General features: G+C 40.8%; 1 protein-coding gene across 2 annotated transcripts in view; it reads left to right on the forward strand.

The window, feature by feature from the left end:
* Positions 1-17,850, forward strand: part of FTO (FTO alpha-ketoglutarate dependent dioxygenase) — a 374,545-nt gene that overhangs the window by 100,588 nt on the left and 256,107 nt on the right. For both annotated transcript variants that reach the window (XM_044911496.1, XM_021704695.2), the window contains exon 2: positions 3,386-3,463. In XM_044911496.1, coding sequence (XP_044767431.1) covers positions 3,386-3,463 — 78 coding nt within the window. The remainder of the gene's footprint in view (positions 1-3,385; positions 3,464-17,850) is intronic.

A 17,850-nucleotide genomic window follows, 5' to 3' on the forward strand; every position in this document is an offset into this window, starting at 1 on the left:
TACCGACTAGTTGGCATTTGACACAAAAGAAATTGTCAGAGCTGGGTATTTTTTTTCCCCTTCACTCTTTAGTGTGTTGGTCTATGGTAGTTTCCCCCAGTATACCTTATTGCATATCACAAAAATATACATTTTCTAAAACAAAGTAAGAATCATGGCGTCTGCATTTTTATACTGAATTTTACGTTAAGAATTAGTAGGTAATATGTTTGAGTTAATAATAGGTAATGTGTTGAATAGGCAATATGTTTACATAGTTCAAAAATCAAAACAGTACACCTGGAATGTTTTGAATAGCCTTGTTTCACCCATGTCTCCTAGTCATTTCTCACCTCTGCCTCATAGGTAACCACATTAATAGTTTGTCACATATCCTTTATGTTTCTGTATGCACATATAAGCAGATACTCTGTCTCTTGTCTTTTACTTCCTAAGATATTCTGGAGAGCTCTATATTTCTCTAACAGGGAAGCTTCCTCATTCTTGTTTACTGTTGCATTGTATCTCATTGTGTGGATGTGCCATGGTTATTTAACCATTCTCTGTGGATGGACACTTGGATTGTTTCTAATCCTTTTGTTTAGTTGAGATAAAATTTACATTTAAAAAAATTACATACCAAAATACTCATTCTTTTAAAGTGTACAGTTAAGTGGGTTTAGTATGTTTCCAAGCTTTTGTTCTACAAATAGTGATCCAGTGGGTAAACTTGTACATATGTTCTGAACATGGTGCAAGTATATCCATAGAAAAAATACTCAGAAGTAGGAATTGTCAATTACTGCCCATTGGTATTGTGCTAATTTGCACTCTTGAGCATGAGAGGACTTTTTCTCCGTAGTCGTGCTCAGAGTGACTTTGCCTTTTTATAAAGCAATTTTAATTCTTAAGAAATATGTGAAGTTCATGAACTACCAGTTTAATCTAATATTAATTCCTGATTGATTTCACCAAGGTAGAGATGACCAAAAGTTCTTTTTAAGTTCATAAATATTATTGTTTATAATTGATCTCATTAGTTAACTGGTAAAATTGTAGGCTGTGAATGTTGATACACAGAACAGATTATAGATGTATGGTCTTAATTGGAGTGATTTCTGGATCCACATTCTTTCCTGCCATATAGATATAATGATGTTCACAGTATCAAAATTAAAATTTCCAGTGGAAAGAGACCATTTATATTCTCCTTGCTCTGTAGTAGGAACATTCCTGTAGAATTTTATCCTTTTGATACAGCCTTCCAAGTTATAATGTTTTATGCCTGTCTGATACATTGGACTTCAGCTGAGCTGGGAAGTAGGTTGTTTTTATAATGATGTAGTTTAAGTTTTAATTATAAATAGAATTTCAGCCTCCATTGATGCCTGTTGATCTATGGAACAGGTCTGTTGCTGTTTAATCTCATTAAGGTAGAGTATTTAATTCCTTAGAGGTGTTGACCTTTGTGCTCCTTCTTATACACAGATTAGCTTTATAGACTTGCCTGAAGAGGTCTTCAGGTGGTATGTATGTATGTATGTATGTATGTATGTATGTATGTATATATATATTTATTTTAAGGTGGTATTTATAAGGTAGAGCCATTTCAAGGCTTGAGTTTTCATGTGTGTTTGAATTACTCAAGGATTTTAATAATGGGTTAAATTTTGTCTGGGGGCATTTAAGTATTCTGTCTATAAAAAGGCCTGGCAAAAGAGTCATAGGAAAATACGAGCTTTCCTGAGGTCAAAGTGACAATTGCGGTATAGATTTTTATTAAATTTGTGATGAAGTGCATAAATGTGTAAGTATATGCATGGAAATATCATTAGTTCTTTCTATTCCCCAAGTAATAGCTAATGTTGAAAACAGATAAGCCACTTAACTGATGATTTATCTAAACTAATGGTTTGTGTTAGTATTCTAGGTTCTTCATAAAGGTAAATTGTTCATAGTTTAACTGATAAGCCAGTCTTACCATTGTAGATGAGAAAATACCTTGAGTCCGAGCAGAAAGCTTTCATTAAATAAATAGACCAGAATTTTGTATGAGTAAACTTGAGTGTTTTGCCTCTGTAAGATCAACTGGTTGCTATATTTCTATTCCTTTTTTCTTTATTTACCTTGGATAATTTGCAGAAAGATACAGAAAGATTTAAGTTCTGCCCAAAAGGTGTTTTCTCTGGACTACTCTGATGGGTCTGTGAAAGAAAGGGTAGGGGAGGGTGATAGGGTCACTGTGTCTGGTTGAGCAGGTTGTTGACTGCATAAAGACAGTGTCCATTGGAGCAGGTGGGGGCTAAATTCCAGTTTGTGTTCATCAAGCCATGCGCCATGGACTAGGGCTGCAATGACCCAGAGCAAGGCGTACCATTTTGTAATTCCTACAAAGGTGCTGATAACAGCCTGAATATGCATCTTATTATAGTTTTATTTGAAAATCAGTTGTTTCTGCCTTTTCTGTTTTTTTTTTTTCCTTTGAGAAATTTTCTGTAGTATATAGGTAATTCCTATGTGAGTGTATGTGTATATACACACACATATAATGCCATTTATATGCCATGTGGTCTCTTTCTCTCTGTCGCACACGTGTACACACACACATACCATATATGTTAGGTATTCTTTGGGAAAAAAAATCCTTCAGAAGGAGAACATCACCTTATATATATTCGATTCTTTATGAAATACCCTATAATATGGGGTCCTCTCTTAGTTACTTTGTTTGAACAGCATGGTACTGTTTGGGAAGACATAGAAATGGCCTCAGTGCTAGCTGTGGATACTTAAAAATGTTTCTTCATAAAATTGGAAAAGAAGCGAAGATGCTTAACACGGATTTAGTACTTATTCTAGAAATGAAAGATCACTTTAAAAAAAAGTAATACGTAAGTGGATACTGTATCAAATAAATGTTTATAGGATGAATAAATCTTCCAAATATCCTGACATTCTGTAAATGGTACTGTGGTTTGATTTGCTATTTCTAGTGTTTGTGTGATAGAAGGATTCAGAAGCTGCTGTGTCTCAAACACATTATACAGACAGGAAGGTTTGCTCTGGAAAACTGTATAGGAATCTCAAAAGGTGAGTTTAGTGATGAAAAAGACAATGGTGTTAAAGAAACATGTCAAGATTGGTGAATCAAATTGTTTCATGGAATATGAAAGTGAATAAAATCATTATTTCTAAGTTAATGCTTTATGCAATGTGTAATTTAAATGTATGTAATTAAAGTAATACATTTTATAATAGGCGTTTGACTAATTTCTATCTCTAAAAGTTTCTATATTCAGGTTGGCCAAGTTTTTCTTGGTATGGTCTTACTGGAAAAATAAGGGATTGTCTTATATTCTGATCACTTTATATTCAGTCACCTATAATCATTATTATTTCTAAACAGAAACTGAGGCTTCTTGAAGAGCTCGAAGATACTTGGCTTCCTTATCTGACCCCCAAGGATGATGAATTCTATCAGCAGGTAAGATCTTTTCATATTTTTATCAATTTGTATTGATTTGTTCTGATCTAAGAAGCAGCTGTGGTCTGGAGAGGTTAAATGAGAAGTGAAATGGTCTGATTTGGTCATCCAGTGACTCCTCATCACCCACAGAACATCCCAGTTCCTTCACGATCTGCTTCCTGCTGTGAACCTAGGGCTTTGGCACAGTGGACTGCTTTCTTCATCCCCAAACATTCCATGCTTTCTTCTACTTCCTTGCCTCTGCTCCTTCTGGTTCTTCTGCATAGAATATCCTTTTGCCTCTTACCTTGTTGCCAGATGGCTAATTCTTCAAGACTTCACTTAAACATCCCCTTCTTTGTGAAAGTTTCCTTGATTTACTTTATCTAAAAGTAGACTTGAGCACACTCTGTTCTGTGCTACTTGTACCTTCTAAGTACCTCTATCATGCCTATCGCATTGTATTGCGGTTATGGGATTCCATGTCTCTTTCCCTGAAGTAGTCAGTACTCTTTCAATTATAAGTGATAAAAACCCCAACAGACTCACTGTAGCAAAAGAGGAATTTATTTTATTTTATTTTATTTTAAGATTTTTTATTTATTTGACAGAGACAGAGATAGCGAGAGCAGGAACACAAGCAGGGGGAGTGGGAGAGGGAGAAGCAGGCTTCCCGCTGAGCAGGGATCCCGATGTGGGACTCGATCCCAGGACCCTGGGATCATGACCTGAGCCGAAGGCAGATGCTTAACGACTGAGCCGCCCAGGCGCCCCAAAAAGGAATTTATTGCCTTTCTTAACTTAGATGTCCAGGAGTACATGGCTGAATCCAACTTCTCAAAAGGTGTCATCTGATCCCTGCTTTTCTCTGTGTCGTGGTTTGGCTCTCGTCTGTGTGACTTCGTGCTGGCTAGGCTCTGACCTGCTAACATACATAGGAGGAGTCTGACAGCCCAAGGGGTATGTGGTCTTAAGCACGTGGGATTTTAGAAGAAGGTAGCCATTTCTTTTTTTCTGGTTCCATCTGATTTCCCTGGGAGTGATCTTGTTGGCCTGGTTTGAGTCCTGTGCCTATTCCTGAACCAGTCATTGTGTTCATGGGCGTGAGATGCTCCCGTTTGCGCAGCCTCGTTCATGCACCCACTCGTGGAGTTGGGTTCAAATATGACCATTTCCACTCCAACTGCATGGACTGTGAGCTGGAGATGGATGGTTTCCCCACAGGAAAATTGGAGTCCTATTCTCAAAGAAGGAGGGGAAGGCATTTTGGGCAGGCACTAATAATACATGTTCATCTGTTCTTCCCTACCAGAATGTAGGCTCTTGGGGATAAGAATGGGGCTCCCTCATCTTTGTTTCTCTGGGACCTCCCATGCAAATGTATATGGCTGATTCTCAGTAACTGCTGAAGGGAGACAGGAAAGAAGATGTTTACGCATCTAGCATTCAGGTCCCTTGACTTCTAGTTCACTCTGAATTCCAGGATGTTATCTGTCATCTCCATTCTCATTAGATCTTCACTGTCTTTCACCGGATCAGTCCTTTTATGGATTGCTCTAGTTTCTCTTCTTTGTCCCTCTTTCTTAATCCTTAGAGCTATAGCACATTTTCTAAGCAAGACATAAATCTGAGCATGTCAGCCCCCTGCTTCAAACCTGGCAGTGGCTGCTCATTGCCTGGCTCTTGCCTTTCTAGTCTTATCTCTCCAACTCTTTCATCTTGTTACCTGCACTGGACTTCGGCAGGACCTCAGACTAGCCAGACAGTCTCATGTTTTGGGCCTTCTTGCTACATCCTCTGCTGCCCTGCCTCCTCCCTTTCCTTGGTGAACTCCTGTTACCTGTTAGCCAATGTGTCATCTCTTGTAGGATGCTCCCTGACACCTCTGCACGGCAGAGGCTTGTCTCTGCTCCCTCTTGTGTGCACCTGTAGTACTTTATATGTACCTTCATTATCTCTATGATTTTATTTTTATGCTTGTCTCCCCCATCCTCTGTACTTTGTATGGCACCTGGCACCTAGTAGGTATTTAATTAATTTGCTTGGGTGGATGAGTGAATCAATGCATGCATTAGTTAATTTTAAATGCAAGTTATATAATCATGTTTAGTATGCTTTTAATTTTGTTTTTATACACATATACTTCTCCCCAGGGAAGTAGCATCGGGAAAGGTTTGCAGGGTATATACAGAAATACCATATGCCAGCATGGTAGGGTTTTCTAGTTCTCCAAATTGTCTTAAATTAACATGTATTCTTTGGTAATCAGAAAAAAAAAAAAATCCAAAGGACCCTTAAAACAAACCCACAAAATACGATCAGTTCTTAAATCCTTATTACTGTTTTTATAGCTAGAAGCCATCTGGTACATGATTACACACACTGTTCTAAAGCAGCTTCTGAGCCTTTCGGCTTTGGAATGGTGCAAGTAGTAGTAGTACATGAAGAATTAAACACAGAGGTTATCAGCCGCTGTGCTCAGAGCCAGCCCTACACCGGGGGATAAAAGGAAACTCAAAGGCAAACAACAACTATCAAGGCTGCTCTTTTATCTTTCCAAGACCCACAACAAGTCTGATACCAATATCTAATCACCTTAAGTGCACCTTATAATAAGGGTTAGTGCTTCAACATACCCTTAGTAAAGGAAATCTATTCTCTTAAAAGATGAAGGGAAAATACTTTTTTAATGACATGAATAAATAGAAAGTTCAGACGCAACGTGGGGTCCTTTCAACAGGCCCTGGCCACAGGAATGCCATTCCAGCTGCTAGTCACAAAAGCAAGACTTTTTGCAGCTTCCCTGTTGGGTATGTGTGTTTACTCTTACAGTGTGCTGTTCAGTCCTCACAACTCCTTCGTGCATTTATGCCACAAATGTGCATTCACTGACTGCTCTTCTTCAAGCTTGCAGTGTTTGAGGTAGGTATTATCTCCTCTCCTAGAAATTTCTCTTTAGAACCACACTAAGCTCCATATCTGAGCGGTAGAGGTGGTCCAAGCCCACATTTATCTGACTCCGAAGGCCCCGGCTCTTTCTGCTCTGTTGTGCGCCTCCTAGAATACTGTACTCAAATTTAAAACACCTTCAGAGATGTTTTTTGGTTTCATCTGATAAGACCATAGAGAAAAGAAATAAAACAACAACAAATCCGAAGTAGAAAAGTGGAGAGAACTTCTTTAGGTTCACCAGAGAGCACAAGGAAATGAGGAACTACATAGTCCAGAACAAACCCTGGCTTCCAGATCTCTGAGTGCTACCTCTCGTGTCCAGAGAAAATACCTCTCTCCTCAGTACGCCCCCTTGCTTTCCATTACTGTGTACTTTCCACTCCGCTTGCTCATCTCCTTGCTTTATGTGTATTTGCTCATTTACATCTTACCACAGCCCTCTGAGGCAGGAGGTTTTTTAAAATCCCATTTTAGAGATGAGAAAACTGAGGCACAGAGGGGTTTAAAATTTTGTTCAAGGCTTTTAAGAAACAAGAAGTGTCAAGACCAGGTGGTCTGACTCCTGGATCTGACCCTGAGCATCATCCTACTGTATCTCCTGGTGCTTCTGGTATTGCTCTGCTTTCATCCCCACGATCCTATACCTCTCTCTCGATCCCTGCCCTCCCCTGTGACCTCCAGGGCTCCAGTTCCAACTACCTGCTGGGGGGCTCTGCCTGGAAGTCTTGCAGGGGCATCTAACCCAACACAATCCATATTCATTCATTACTGACTTCACTGAACATGGATACTTAGCTTCCCTGCCCTGTGCAGGTAATGTTGTAGGCATTAGTAGTGAAAACCAAGAGAAGATTCCTCCTTTGAGTTTATTTTCTTATGAGGTGGGACGGGGGGAGGGAGCAGAAATAAAAAGAAAGCCAGAAAATGAATGTTGGAAGGGCAAACAGGTATGGAGATGAAGTAGGTCAGAGGGCACCATAGGATGGGGGACTGCAACTTAGGGTGGTCGTGGAAGACCTTCTCATAGTGACGTTTGAACCAACCCCTTATGGAGGTGTGGGAGCAAGCTATGTAGATACTTGTAGTAAGAATGTTCTGGACATAGGGAAGAGCAGGGCCCCTGAGGTGTATCTGAGGAGAAGCACGTGAGGCCAATACACCTGGCGCGAAGTGAGAGAGTTGAGAACAGAAGGGATGAGATCAGAGAGCCATGGCCTGATGATACGGGAACTTGCCGGCTGTACTGGGCATGTCGGCGGTGACTCTGAATGACATGAGAAGCTGTGAGAGGGTTTGGAGTGCAAGTGTGACAAGCTCTGAGTCACATTTTGGTAAGGATCTGTTTTACAGGGAACCTGCTGTTCATTCTCTTCTCTAGTGGCCACCTTCCTGGTGCTGTTCACCAAATCAGAAATCGTGCTGTCCTCCCCTTCTACCCATTGCTTCAGTCCCTCATTCAGGCGCTGGGCCCTGGCAGGTCTGCCTCTTCATAAACCCTCAGGGTGTTTCTTCTTTTCATTCAGGCCCTCATTTATCATCTCAGACCAGCACAGTTTTCCTATTCTCCTACCTGGTGTTCCTTGTGCCCTCTCCAGTATCATCAATATTGTGTTCCTCTCAATAGGTCTGACTTGTCACTCCTTGCTTTCTAAATTTTGTTCAGTCTCTCTTGCCTGTAAGGTAGAGTTCACCCTCCTCAACATGTCCTCTAAGGCCACTGACCGTATGACCCCAGATTACCTGTCTCATCTCTACCCGTTGCCTAACATGGAGTCCAGCCATAGACTCCGTCATGCAGAGTCTCTTGCTACACCCAGGCTCCCCTGTGACCTTTCATCCTTCCCTGTTGTGTCTGTTATTCCCCAGGGTGTTGAGTGCTTTTCTGTCTGGCGAGCATCTACTCACCCTTGAAGACCTTGCTGAAATAGGACCTCTTCTTTTTTTTTTTTTTTTTTAAAGATTTTATTTATTTATTTGACAGAGAGAAGAGCAGGGGGAGAGGGAGAAACAGGCTCTCTGCTGAGCCTGATTTGGGACTCGATCCCAGGACCCTGGGATCATGACCTGAGCCGAAGGCACACGCTTAACCGACTGAGCCACCCAGGTGCCCTGAAATAGGACCTCTTCTGTGAAGATCCCGGGAAATGCCATGTGTTTGACTTTCAGAATGTATTACAAATCCAGCTCCCTCCCACCACCTCTGGCGCATTTGCCGTGCTCTTTCTGAAACCTCAGTCAGCACGTTACACTTTCTTGCTCAGCTTCCCATCGTGTTCAGAGTAAGAGCCCAGGACGTACATTTACCCACAAAGCGCAGGAAGAGCTGGTTCCCGACCGCCTCTCCCAGCTTGCTCCTTGCTTCTGCCGCCCCTCCTCTTGCCACTCTGGCATTCTTGCTCTGAGCATCAGCCAAGCACACTGCTGCCCCCAAGGCCTTTGCGCTTAATGTTCTCTTAGCCTGGGACTTTCCTCCCCCCCAGGTACCCGTGGGGCTTGTATCCTCATTTCTTGCATTCCTCTGCTCAGATGTCACCTTATCAAAGGCCCTCTCTGACCAGCCCGTGTGAGACAGGAACATTCACTGCTAGCATTCTCATCCTACTTACCTTGGATTTCTTTTATTCCATAGCACTCATCACAATCTAAAGACTATATATTTTACTAAATAAGTAACTCAATAGTAAATTCATAAAATACTATGTATATTATGAGCCACATATCCTATATATTTATATACCATCTAATTATAAATATGAGCTCCTGGAGAGCAGATCAAAGTTTCGTTCTCTTCCTGTTCCCAGCACCTCATGCTTTGCAAATAGTATGTGCTCAATAAATGTGTGTTCAATAAGTGAGAATTTTCCAGATTCCCTTCCTGCTTCTTTATTCCCTGCTCCCATGGAGTATTTTCATACTTCCCTTGTGATAAGTCTTTCTTTAGCTACTGGTTTTTATTTTTAAAGATTTTATTTATTCATTTGAGACACAGAGATACACAGAGAGAGAGACAGCACGAGCAGGGAGAGAGGCAGAGGGAGAAGGAGAAGCAGGCTCCCCGCTGAGCCAGGAGCCCGATGTGGGGCTCAATCCCAGGACTCTGGGATCATGACCTGAGCCGAAGGCAGACGCTTAACCATCTGAGCCACCCAGGCGCCCCTATTTTTATCTATACTCTTAAACTATGAGACACTGTGAAACAGGCGCGATCTTGTTTATATCATTGTATTTATAACACTTTATACCGTATCTGATAGAGAGCAGATATTCAGTAAATTTTAAATAAACAAAAAATGAATCACTGAATTGGGGCACCTGGGTGGCTCAGTCAGTTAAGTGTCCGACCCTTGATTTCAGCTTGGGTCTAGATCTCAGGGTCATGAGTTCAGGCCCCACGTTGGGCTCCAGGCTGGGTATGGAGCCTACTTAAAAAAAAAAAAAAAGAGCTGTTGAGTGAGTGAATGAATGAGCAAACATCTCAGGGTCACTTTGTAGCAAACCACATGTTATCCCAAGACTCAGTTGTGATAGCTGTAGCAGGGCCAGTGCAGTGACCTCAGAAGAGAGCCTCCTTTGGGAGACAGCTCAGCGCAGCAGGAGGTTGGCCGGTTGGGCCAGATGTGTCCAGCCCATTTGTCTTGGGATGGCTACCAAGCCTTAAGCATGTTACAATGAAAATGATATAGAAAATGTTATGACTGATAATGTATACACTTCTATAGAGTGCAAAATACAAAGTGTTACCAGCAAAATCTATTAACAGCCAGATTAGAAATAAGAGTCCCTTGACATCGCAACACTTTTTAAATGAAGTACATTTCCCAAGTCACTTGAAGATTTTAAAGTTGATTTTTTAAAAAATGATTTTATTTATTTATTTATTTGAGAGAGAGAGAAACAGCATGAGCCGGGGAGAGGGACAGAGGGAGAAGCAGGCTCCCCGCTGAGCCTGATGTGGGACTTGATCCCAGGACCCTGGGATCATGACCTGAGCCGAAGGCAGTCGCTTAACAACTGAGCCACCCAGGCGCCCTCACTTGAAGATTTTAAATTTAATTTCACTCTACTGAGGGTTGAGTTCCACTGGTTTCATATAGGTGAGCCTCCTGTACAAGTGGTATCTTACTCATTTAGCAACATGTCTGTCCTCTCTGTATGATGAAATTCTTTCAGAACCATCCCTTGATATGAGAGGAGAAGCAGTAGAATTCTTACATAATGGTTTAAAGTAGGTGGAAGGTAAAGCTTATTTTCCAGAAAACCTAGCATTCCACATGTTTCGGCCATTGATAAAGGCCTGGCATGTTGGTGGTTTATATCTAAAATACCTTTCCAGCTGCTTATTAAAATCATCATTTAGATCACGAAACTTTCTGTAGATCTCAAGAGATATATTAGGTGACCAGACAACTATTAATACAACTGCATGACTCTATACTCCTTGGCAAAACTTTAATGGGATTCAACAACAAAAAATTCTGACATATTTGAAAAGCTGCCAACAGCTGTTCCAAATTCTTGTGTGATATCTGCTGTTTTACAGGTACCTGTCCAAATGGAAAGGGAACTTACTTGTTTGCCAGAATGAATTAATATTCAATTATTTAACGTTCAGCTCTTTTCCACAGTTACTTGTAGTTCTCTTTAAAGAAACACTACATGGTGCTTTTAGGTGCCAGGCACTAGTCTGATTACTTGATAAATAATTAGAGTGGGCATTTAGGATGGAGGGTTTTCTCTCAGATTTTTTTTTTTTTTTGAGATAGTGACCAAATTAGCCAGTTCTTATTATTTGTATTTCTTGTGTTAAAATCATAAGTTCATAGAGCATTCAGCAGCATTCCAAATGAGATTTAAATTAGAACCAGAAGTTAATATTGAAACATTTTGAAAATTCAGGGTCATCAAAAAGAATCTCCTGGCAAATATAAGATATGTCATGAAAATTAAGAAGTTTTTTTTTTTTTAAAGATTTTATTTATTTATTTGACAGAGAGAGACAGACACAGAGAGAGCATAAGCAGGGGGGAGCAGCAGAGGCAGAGGGAGAAGCAGGCTCTCTGCTGAGCAGGGAGCGCAATGTGGGGCTCAATCCCAGGACCCTGAGATCATGACCTGAGCCAAAGGCAGATGCTTAATGACTAAGCCACCCAGGTGCCCCGAAAATTAAGAAGTTTTGAATGCAACATCTTTTCCCCGATTTTCCAATTTAAAAAGCTTTTTACATTTACTTTGGCAAATTTGAAAAATATACAGATGTCTAAAAAAGAAAATTAAAATTATGCCCAAGTTCAGCACCCAGAGATAACTACCATAAACTTGTGACCATATTTTTCCCCCAGTTTTCTTTTCTGTACTTATCTGTATACATTTGTTTTCTTTTTAAGCTGAGATCCTGTCATCTCAATGTCTGGTTACTAATTTCTTGTTTAATAGTACTTTGTTATTTACGTTTTTCACAAAACAGTACAGAAATTTTTCTAAAGTGTGTCACATGAATATACCATTTTACCTCTAATCCCCTGTTGGGCATTTTGGTGGTTTTCAGCTTTTAATTATTATAAAGAACAGTATGATGAATATCCTTATAGTCTTGGTACATTTCTCTAATTATTTCCCTATGATAAATTCTTAAAAGTAGGATTACTGGATGGAAAGATATGAGGATATTTAGGTTCTGGTGAATTTTGTCCAATTGGCTGTAAGCAAGTTTGCAGTAATTTGCATTCCTAATTGTAGAGTACCAGAATACTTGATTTTACCTCACCAGCAATGTGTATTACTGTGATAAAATTTTATTTTTTGCAAATTTTGTAGGCAAACCAAATTAAATATAATTTAATACAAATTATGTTAATTTATGTTTTTCCCTGAGTTTGGTGCAGTTCATTTTTTTTCTATATTTAAAAGTCTTCTCCATTAATTTATGTGTGAATATCTCTGTTAATACATATTATATATATGTATATATATTTATATATGTATGTATATGTACATATACATATATTTAAATTTGGAAATGTTCTTTATTAAGAATATTAAGAATATTAAGCCCGTTTTTGCCATCTAGATTACAAATAGTTTTTTCTAGTTGCCTTTTATTTTATAATTCTTTTTATGCAAAAGTTTAAAAGTTTAAAATTTTGTATATTCAAATGTATCAATCTTTTAAAAACAGTTTATTGATGAGCTGTGTGTATGTACAATTTACATACCATCAAATTTACCTTTTAAGATGGTACAATTCAGTAATTTTTAGTAAATTTGTCGAGTTGTGCAGCCATCACCACAGGAGTTTTAGAATATTTCCAAATCCCCAAAAGATCCCTCCTGCCTCTTTGCAGTTGTCAGCCTTCTTTCCCACTCCCGACCCAGACCCTCACTAATCTGTTTTCTATCAATCTTAGATTTTTTTATTCTCTTACTCTTAGAGGCAAGTCTTGAGCACTTATATTGGAGTCAGGCAAGGGCTTGGGGATATAGTGGAGAATAAAACTGCTACCATGTCTTTCTTCTGGGAGATTCAGTCTTGCAGGAGAGATTATTAAACAGATAATAGTTCAAAGAAATATGTAGTTATGGATTGAGAAGTGTGTGTTGAATGATAATGGGGGATATATATTTGAGGTGGGGGAAGTTCAGGGAAGGATTCTTTGAGAAAGTGGCCTGCAGGATGAGAAGGGCCTGGCAGGTACAGATTTGGGAGGAAGAGCCTGCCCTGAAGGGGAGGTGTTGAATGATGGCCTCTTGAGGCCTGTAGGAAAAGAGGCCAATGTGGTTGGAGGGGAAAGGACATGAGAGATCAGTGAAAAAAAATCCGGGGGGTGGGGGGGTGGGATACTTTCCCACATCATTATTACTGTTTTATTTTTAGAGTGCTGTTTTTAATGTCAAGGTATTTACTTGTGATACTCATATGGTTCTGTGAATTTCCCAGGTCCTTAGAGTTATTATTCCCCTGTGTTAAATCCATCTTCTGCAGTCTCCAGCCCTACTGTATATTGAATGATGGCCGCAAGCTGTGTGTAGATTGTGTGTGTGTGTGTGTGTGTGTGTGCATTATCTCCAGTCTTCCTCCTCTCCCAGTCCCAGAGGGAGTGTGTTCCCAATTATCTTACTTTTCGCTAATATTTTATACTGAGGATTAAAGAACCCAGAATTGTTAAGAAATTACGGAGAAATTTCCTTCTTGACCGCTGCTGTTAGATGTGCTTCAAGTATACTGAGGCCTCTGGGCCTTGCTCAGAGAACCAGTTTAGTGATAGAATTAGAGTTTCTGCGCATGGTTCCAGAATATTCCGTTGTTGCTTACTAGATTGCTGTCTTCATAAGCTGCATAAACAGGAAGTATGATATTTCTCTTTTTATTTTTCAAAGGGATAAACGAATATAGAAACTATAAATCCTAAATGCATCCCTGACAGTCTCACTGGCCATTCATAGTGGTGTGCCACATAACTCTGCTTTCTGTCACTTTAAATTTATGATCACACACTTCAGGTAGGCACTCTGAGAAGCAGGGCAATTCTACCACGCTTTCCTAGTAAGGTCATTTTTCCATATGCAGGCTTGACGACTTCATTTTTCTTCTGCCTGCATAGACTTCCTGCTTACCTTCTATTTCCTGCATTCTGGATCAGGCAGAATGGGCTAGATAATGCTGTAGTAACAAGCAACCCTCAAATCTCAGTGGCTTCCCCCAGCAATATGTCTTACTCATTCTACATATCATTTGTGGGTTGGCAGAAAATCACTACCCATGAAAGTAGTAACTCAGGGATCCACATAGCCACTAGCTGGTGACTATGCCAAAAAAGAGCGTTCTGGAGGGTGTGGTACTCCCTGAAGTGCTCCAGGCTAGAAGTGACAGCCGTCATTTTTCTGGACACAAACAGTCACATGTTTCACCCAACATGAGGGGGCTAGGAAGCATAATTCAACATTGGATCCAAAAAGCTGGGTGATGGCAGAGGAGTCCAGAACTATCTGGCAAGCAGGCCACGTGACCAGCACACATTCTTAACTAGTGATTTGTTTTGCATTTTCACTGTGAAAAATTGAAGTGCTCCCCTCTCTCTCCCTCTAAAAACTCCCTGAAACTTAGTCATTTGCCTATTATCAAGTTTATAGTCCTCTCTGAATTTAGATCTTCTTTCTCCTTCCAGTTTATTCCAATACAGGAAGTTTTTTGATCATATACTCCTGTCAGGAACAAATTTTAAGCATATACAGTGGGGTCCTACTAAGTTTTTAAGAATGGGCTGTCTGGGAAAAAATAAACCAGACTCGATTTTTAGTGTTTCCTGATTTCTGTGGTGTAAATACTTCTCCATGGCCAATTTCAGGCTACCAACATGTCACTGAATGTGCAGTTGGGAGGCGATGTACACAGTAGGCTTTCCCAAGGGGATATAAAGTGACTCCAGCACACTACGGATAGTTATTCATTAAATAGATGTAAGTATTACTTGTATACTTGTGTCTATTTTATAATAGAACTCATATTAAACGCATGTATATGTGTTTATATATCAAACACATATATGTACACATATTTTAGTAAAGCTTGATTTTTTTTTTTAGATTAAAAACAAAACGGTTCTGCCAGCTTCCCCCCACCAACTCTGGCGGATTGCCATACAAACCCCACTGGTCATTCACATTACCTCCCTTGGGAGACTCCCGCTCTGGCGACTCAAGGATTTTGCTCCTGTAGTTAATCACCCCGTGTCCTGCAGCAGCAGCCTCTTCCCAGGAGTATCCTGGCAAGCTCTGGTGTGTCCCCCCGTCTTCCAGCACTGAAGATGGTCCCCCGATCCGGTATTGCCCTTCATCAACAACTGCGTTATTCTGTTCCCCTTCAGAGCGTGATCCCTGAGATGGACATTTAAGCACGGCGCCTCCACTGCTGCTCTGTCATTCCATCCCCAGCTGACTCTCCTCTGACTCTCATCCCCACCACTCTGCGAAATCACTCTTGTCACGGTCATCATTGATCTCCATGCTGCCACATCTCGGGGGTCATGTCTGTCCTCATCTCACTTGGCCTCCCAAGAGTGGTCGCCTACTCCACCCTTGAAGTGCTCCTGTCTTTTCACTTCTGCATTAATACTCTCTCCTAGTTTTCTCCCTCAAAGGTCTCTTTTGCTCCTTTCCTCTGAAACTCAGGAAATGGCCGTGGGCCCCCTTCTGTGTTCATGCTGTTTCCCTGGGAGGGCTCATTCATTTCCAGGCCTTTAAAGACCACAGGTGTGCTGACGGCTGCCTCCTGGATTTCCAGGTGTGTCTGTGCAGTTGACCCCCCCACCCTCCCCACCACTTCTACATGAAGATTTCATAGGTATCTTAATGGCTACAGCTCCAAAAGGGAGCTCCTCCTTCCTTCCGATTCTTCTACCTAGCATTCCTTTATTGTCCCAGTCTTTTTTATTTAAAATAAAAAGGAGGGGTGCCTGGGTGGCGCAGTTGGTTAAGTGTCCAGCTCTTGGTTTCTGCTCAGGTCATGATCTTGGGCTCCGTACTTAGCACGGAGTCTGCTTGAGACACTCTCCCTCTGCCCCTCCTGCTTGAGCGTGCACGCATTCTCTCTCTCAAATAGATAGATAAATCTTTAAAAAAAATGGTAAGCTGTTTATTCATTTATTAAATCCAGAAATCTAAGGGTCATCTGGAACTGCTTTCCTTTCTTTACCCCTCACATCTAGTCGATAAGCACTGCCTTTTGCTCTGCCTATAAAATACGTATTTTACCTGTCTCACATTTAGACCATCATCTCTTTTCTCCTGGATGGTTGTAATAGCACCTAACAGGATTTCCACTTTCACATTTGCCTCTTTCCAATCTGTGCCCGATATTGTAACTAAGAGTGATTTTTATAAAATGTAAATCAAATTACTCTTCTTCCCTTGGTCCTCTAGCACACTTCGAGTCAAACCTCGATTCCCTACTTTGACCTCCCAGGCTCTGTGTGGTGCAGCGCCTGCCTTCCCTTCAACCCCACCACATGTCTCTCTGCCTTTGGCTTTTTTCCTCTAGTAAAACTGGCCTTCTTTTTGTCTCTAAAAAAATCTGGCCTCCCTCCTCAGCACCTTTGTGGTTTTTGGTCATTTCTCCGGGAAGCTCTCTCCCCAGCTTGTCACGTGGCTGGCACCTCCTTTTCCTGAAGATCTCAGCTTAAATTCCAACTCCTTAGAGAGTTTTCCCTCATCTATGACAGATTTCCCACTGGTTTGTTTCTGTCCTAGTACTTAACGCAATTTGAGATCACTTTTCCTTATTTATTACCTGATCTGGTAGAAAGCTCTGTGAGGGCAGGAACCTTATCTCTGTCTAGTGTTTGGTAGGTGCTCCGCAGACATACATTGAATGAAAAAAACGTATGAAGGAATAAATGGTCTTCCCTGTTTATCATATAAATGGTAATCATTGATGAAGATATAGAAGGAATGTGTCTCAAAAATGGTGGGCAGTACAGTACTGAGAAGGTACCGATCAGATTAAACTTTACGGGGGTAAATGTAAAATCCTGTGCTTTGGTTAAAAAAAAAAAAGTCCATTTCATTGTACAGAATCAGGGAACTCTGGTTTATCACCCATTCATGAATCTTAGGAGCCAGAAGTGGTGGCTGAATAGGTAATGAAGTCCTCCACTGTGACAATAAATCCATGTGTTTCCATATTAGAGGAGGGATCATCTTACAGTATTCTCCTCCAGTGACACCAGTAGAATGATCACAACTTTCTCAGTCGCAGTAGAACACCTCATTTATTCACTCCTTTATTCAACATTTGCTGAATACATTCTGGGCACTAGTATTATCGTTGTAAGCAAAATTCTCCTGGCTCTAGTGTTCGTGGGACTTGGTATCTAATTCCCTACGAGAAGTGATTTCTCCTTCAGTGAAAGTATTAGAGCAGACACCAGTTTGTCATTTATTGGGAGGCAGGGCAATCTCGTGGTTCAGACCTCCTGCCTTGGAGCCAGACTCGAGCCCAGAGGCTTCAAATCCCAGCTCCACTGGGTATCAGCTATGTGACTCTGGGCAAGTGTTTAAATAAATGTCTCTGTGCCTCCAGATTCTCCTGTAGAAACCGGAGACAGTAACAGTACTGTCACGTAAAGCTGTGAGCTGCGAATGAGTCAACGTGTCTGAATCATTTAGAATAATACACGGCACTTAGTAAGCACTTAATAAATAGGTAGTAAGCAGTTAGTTAATAAAATTGTGTTGTCCGGAGGGCCAAAGGTTGGAAGACAGATTGAGGGCAGGGAGAAGTGGCTGTAGAGGGAGCCTGGCAGATTAGAGCACAGATGCTGATTATTTTGTTTATAGTAAAGATGAATGATTTGAGCTGGGACTTGAAAATCTTGCCTCGGACAGTCGATGACATTCGTTTCACGTCGCCTTCCGTGTGAGGCTGGAGAGATACGGGTCCTGTTCAGAAATGCTACCTG

This window comes from Neomonachus schauinslandi, chromosome 16 (assembly GCF_002201575.2).
Source record: "Neomonachus schauinslandi chromosome 16, ASM220157v2, whole genome shotgun sequence".
NCBI lineage: Eukaryota > Metazoa > Chordata > Mammalia > Carnivora > Phocidae > Neomonachus > Neomonachus schauinslandi.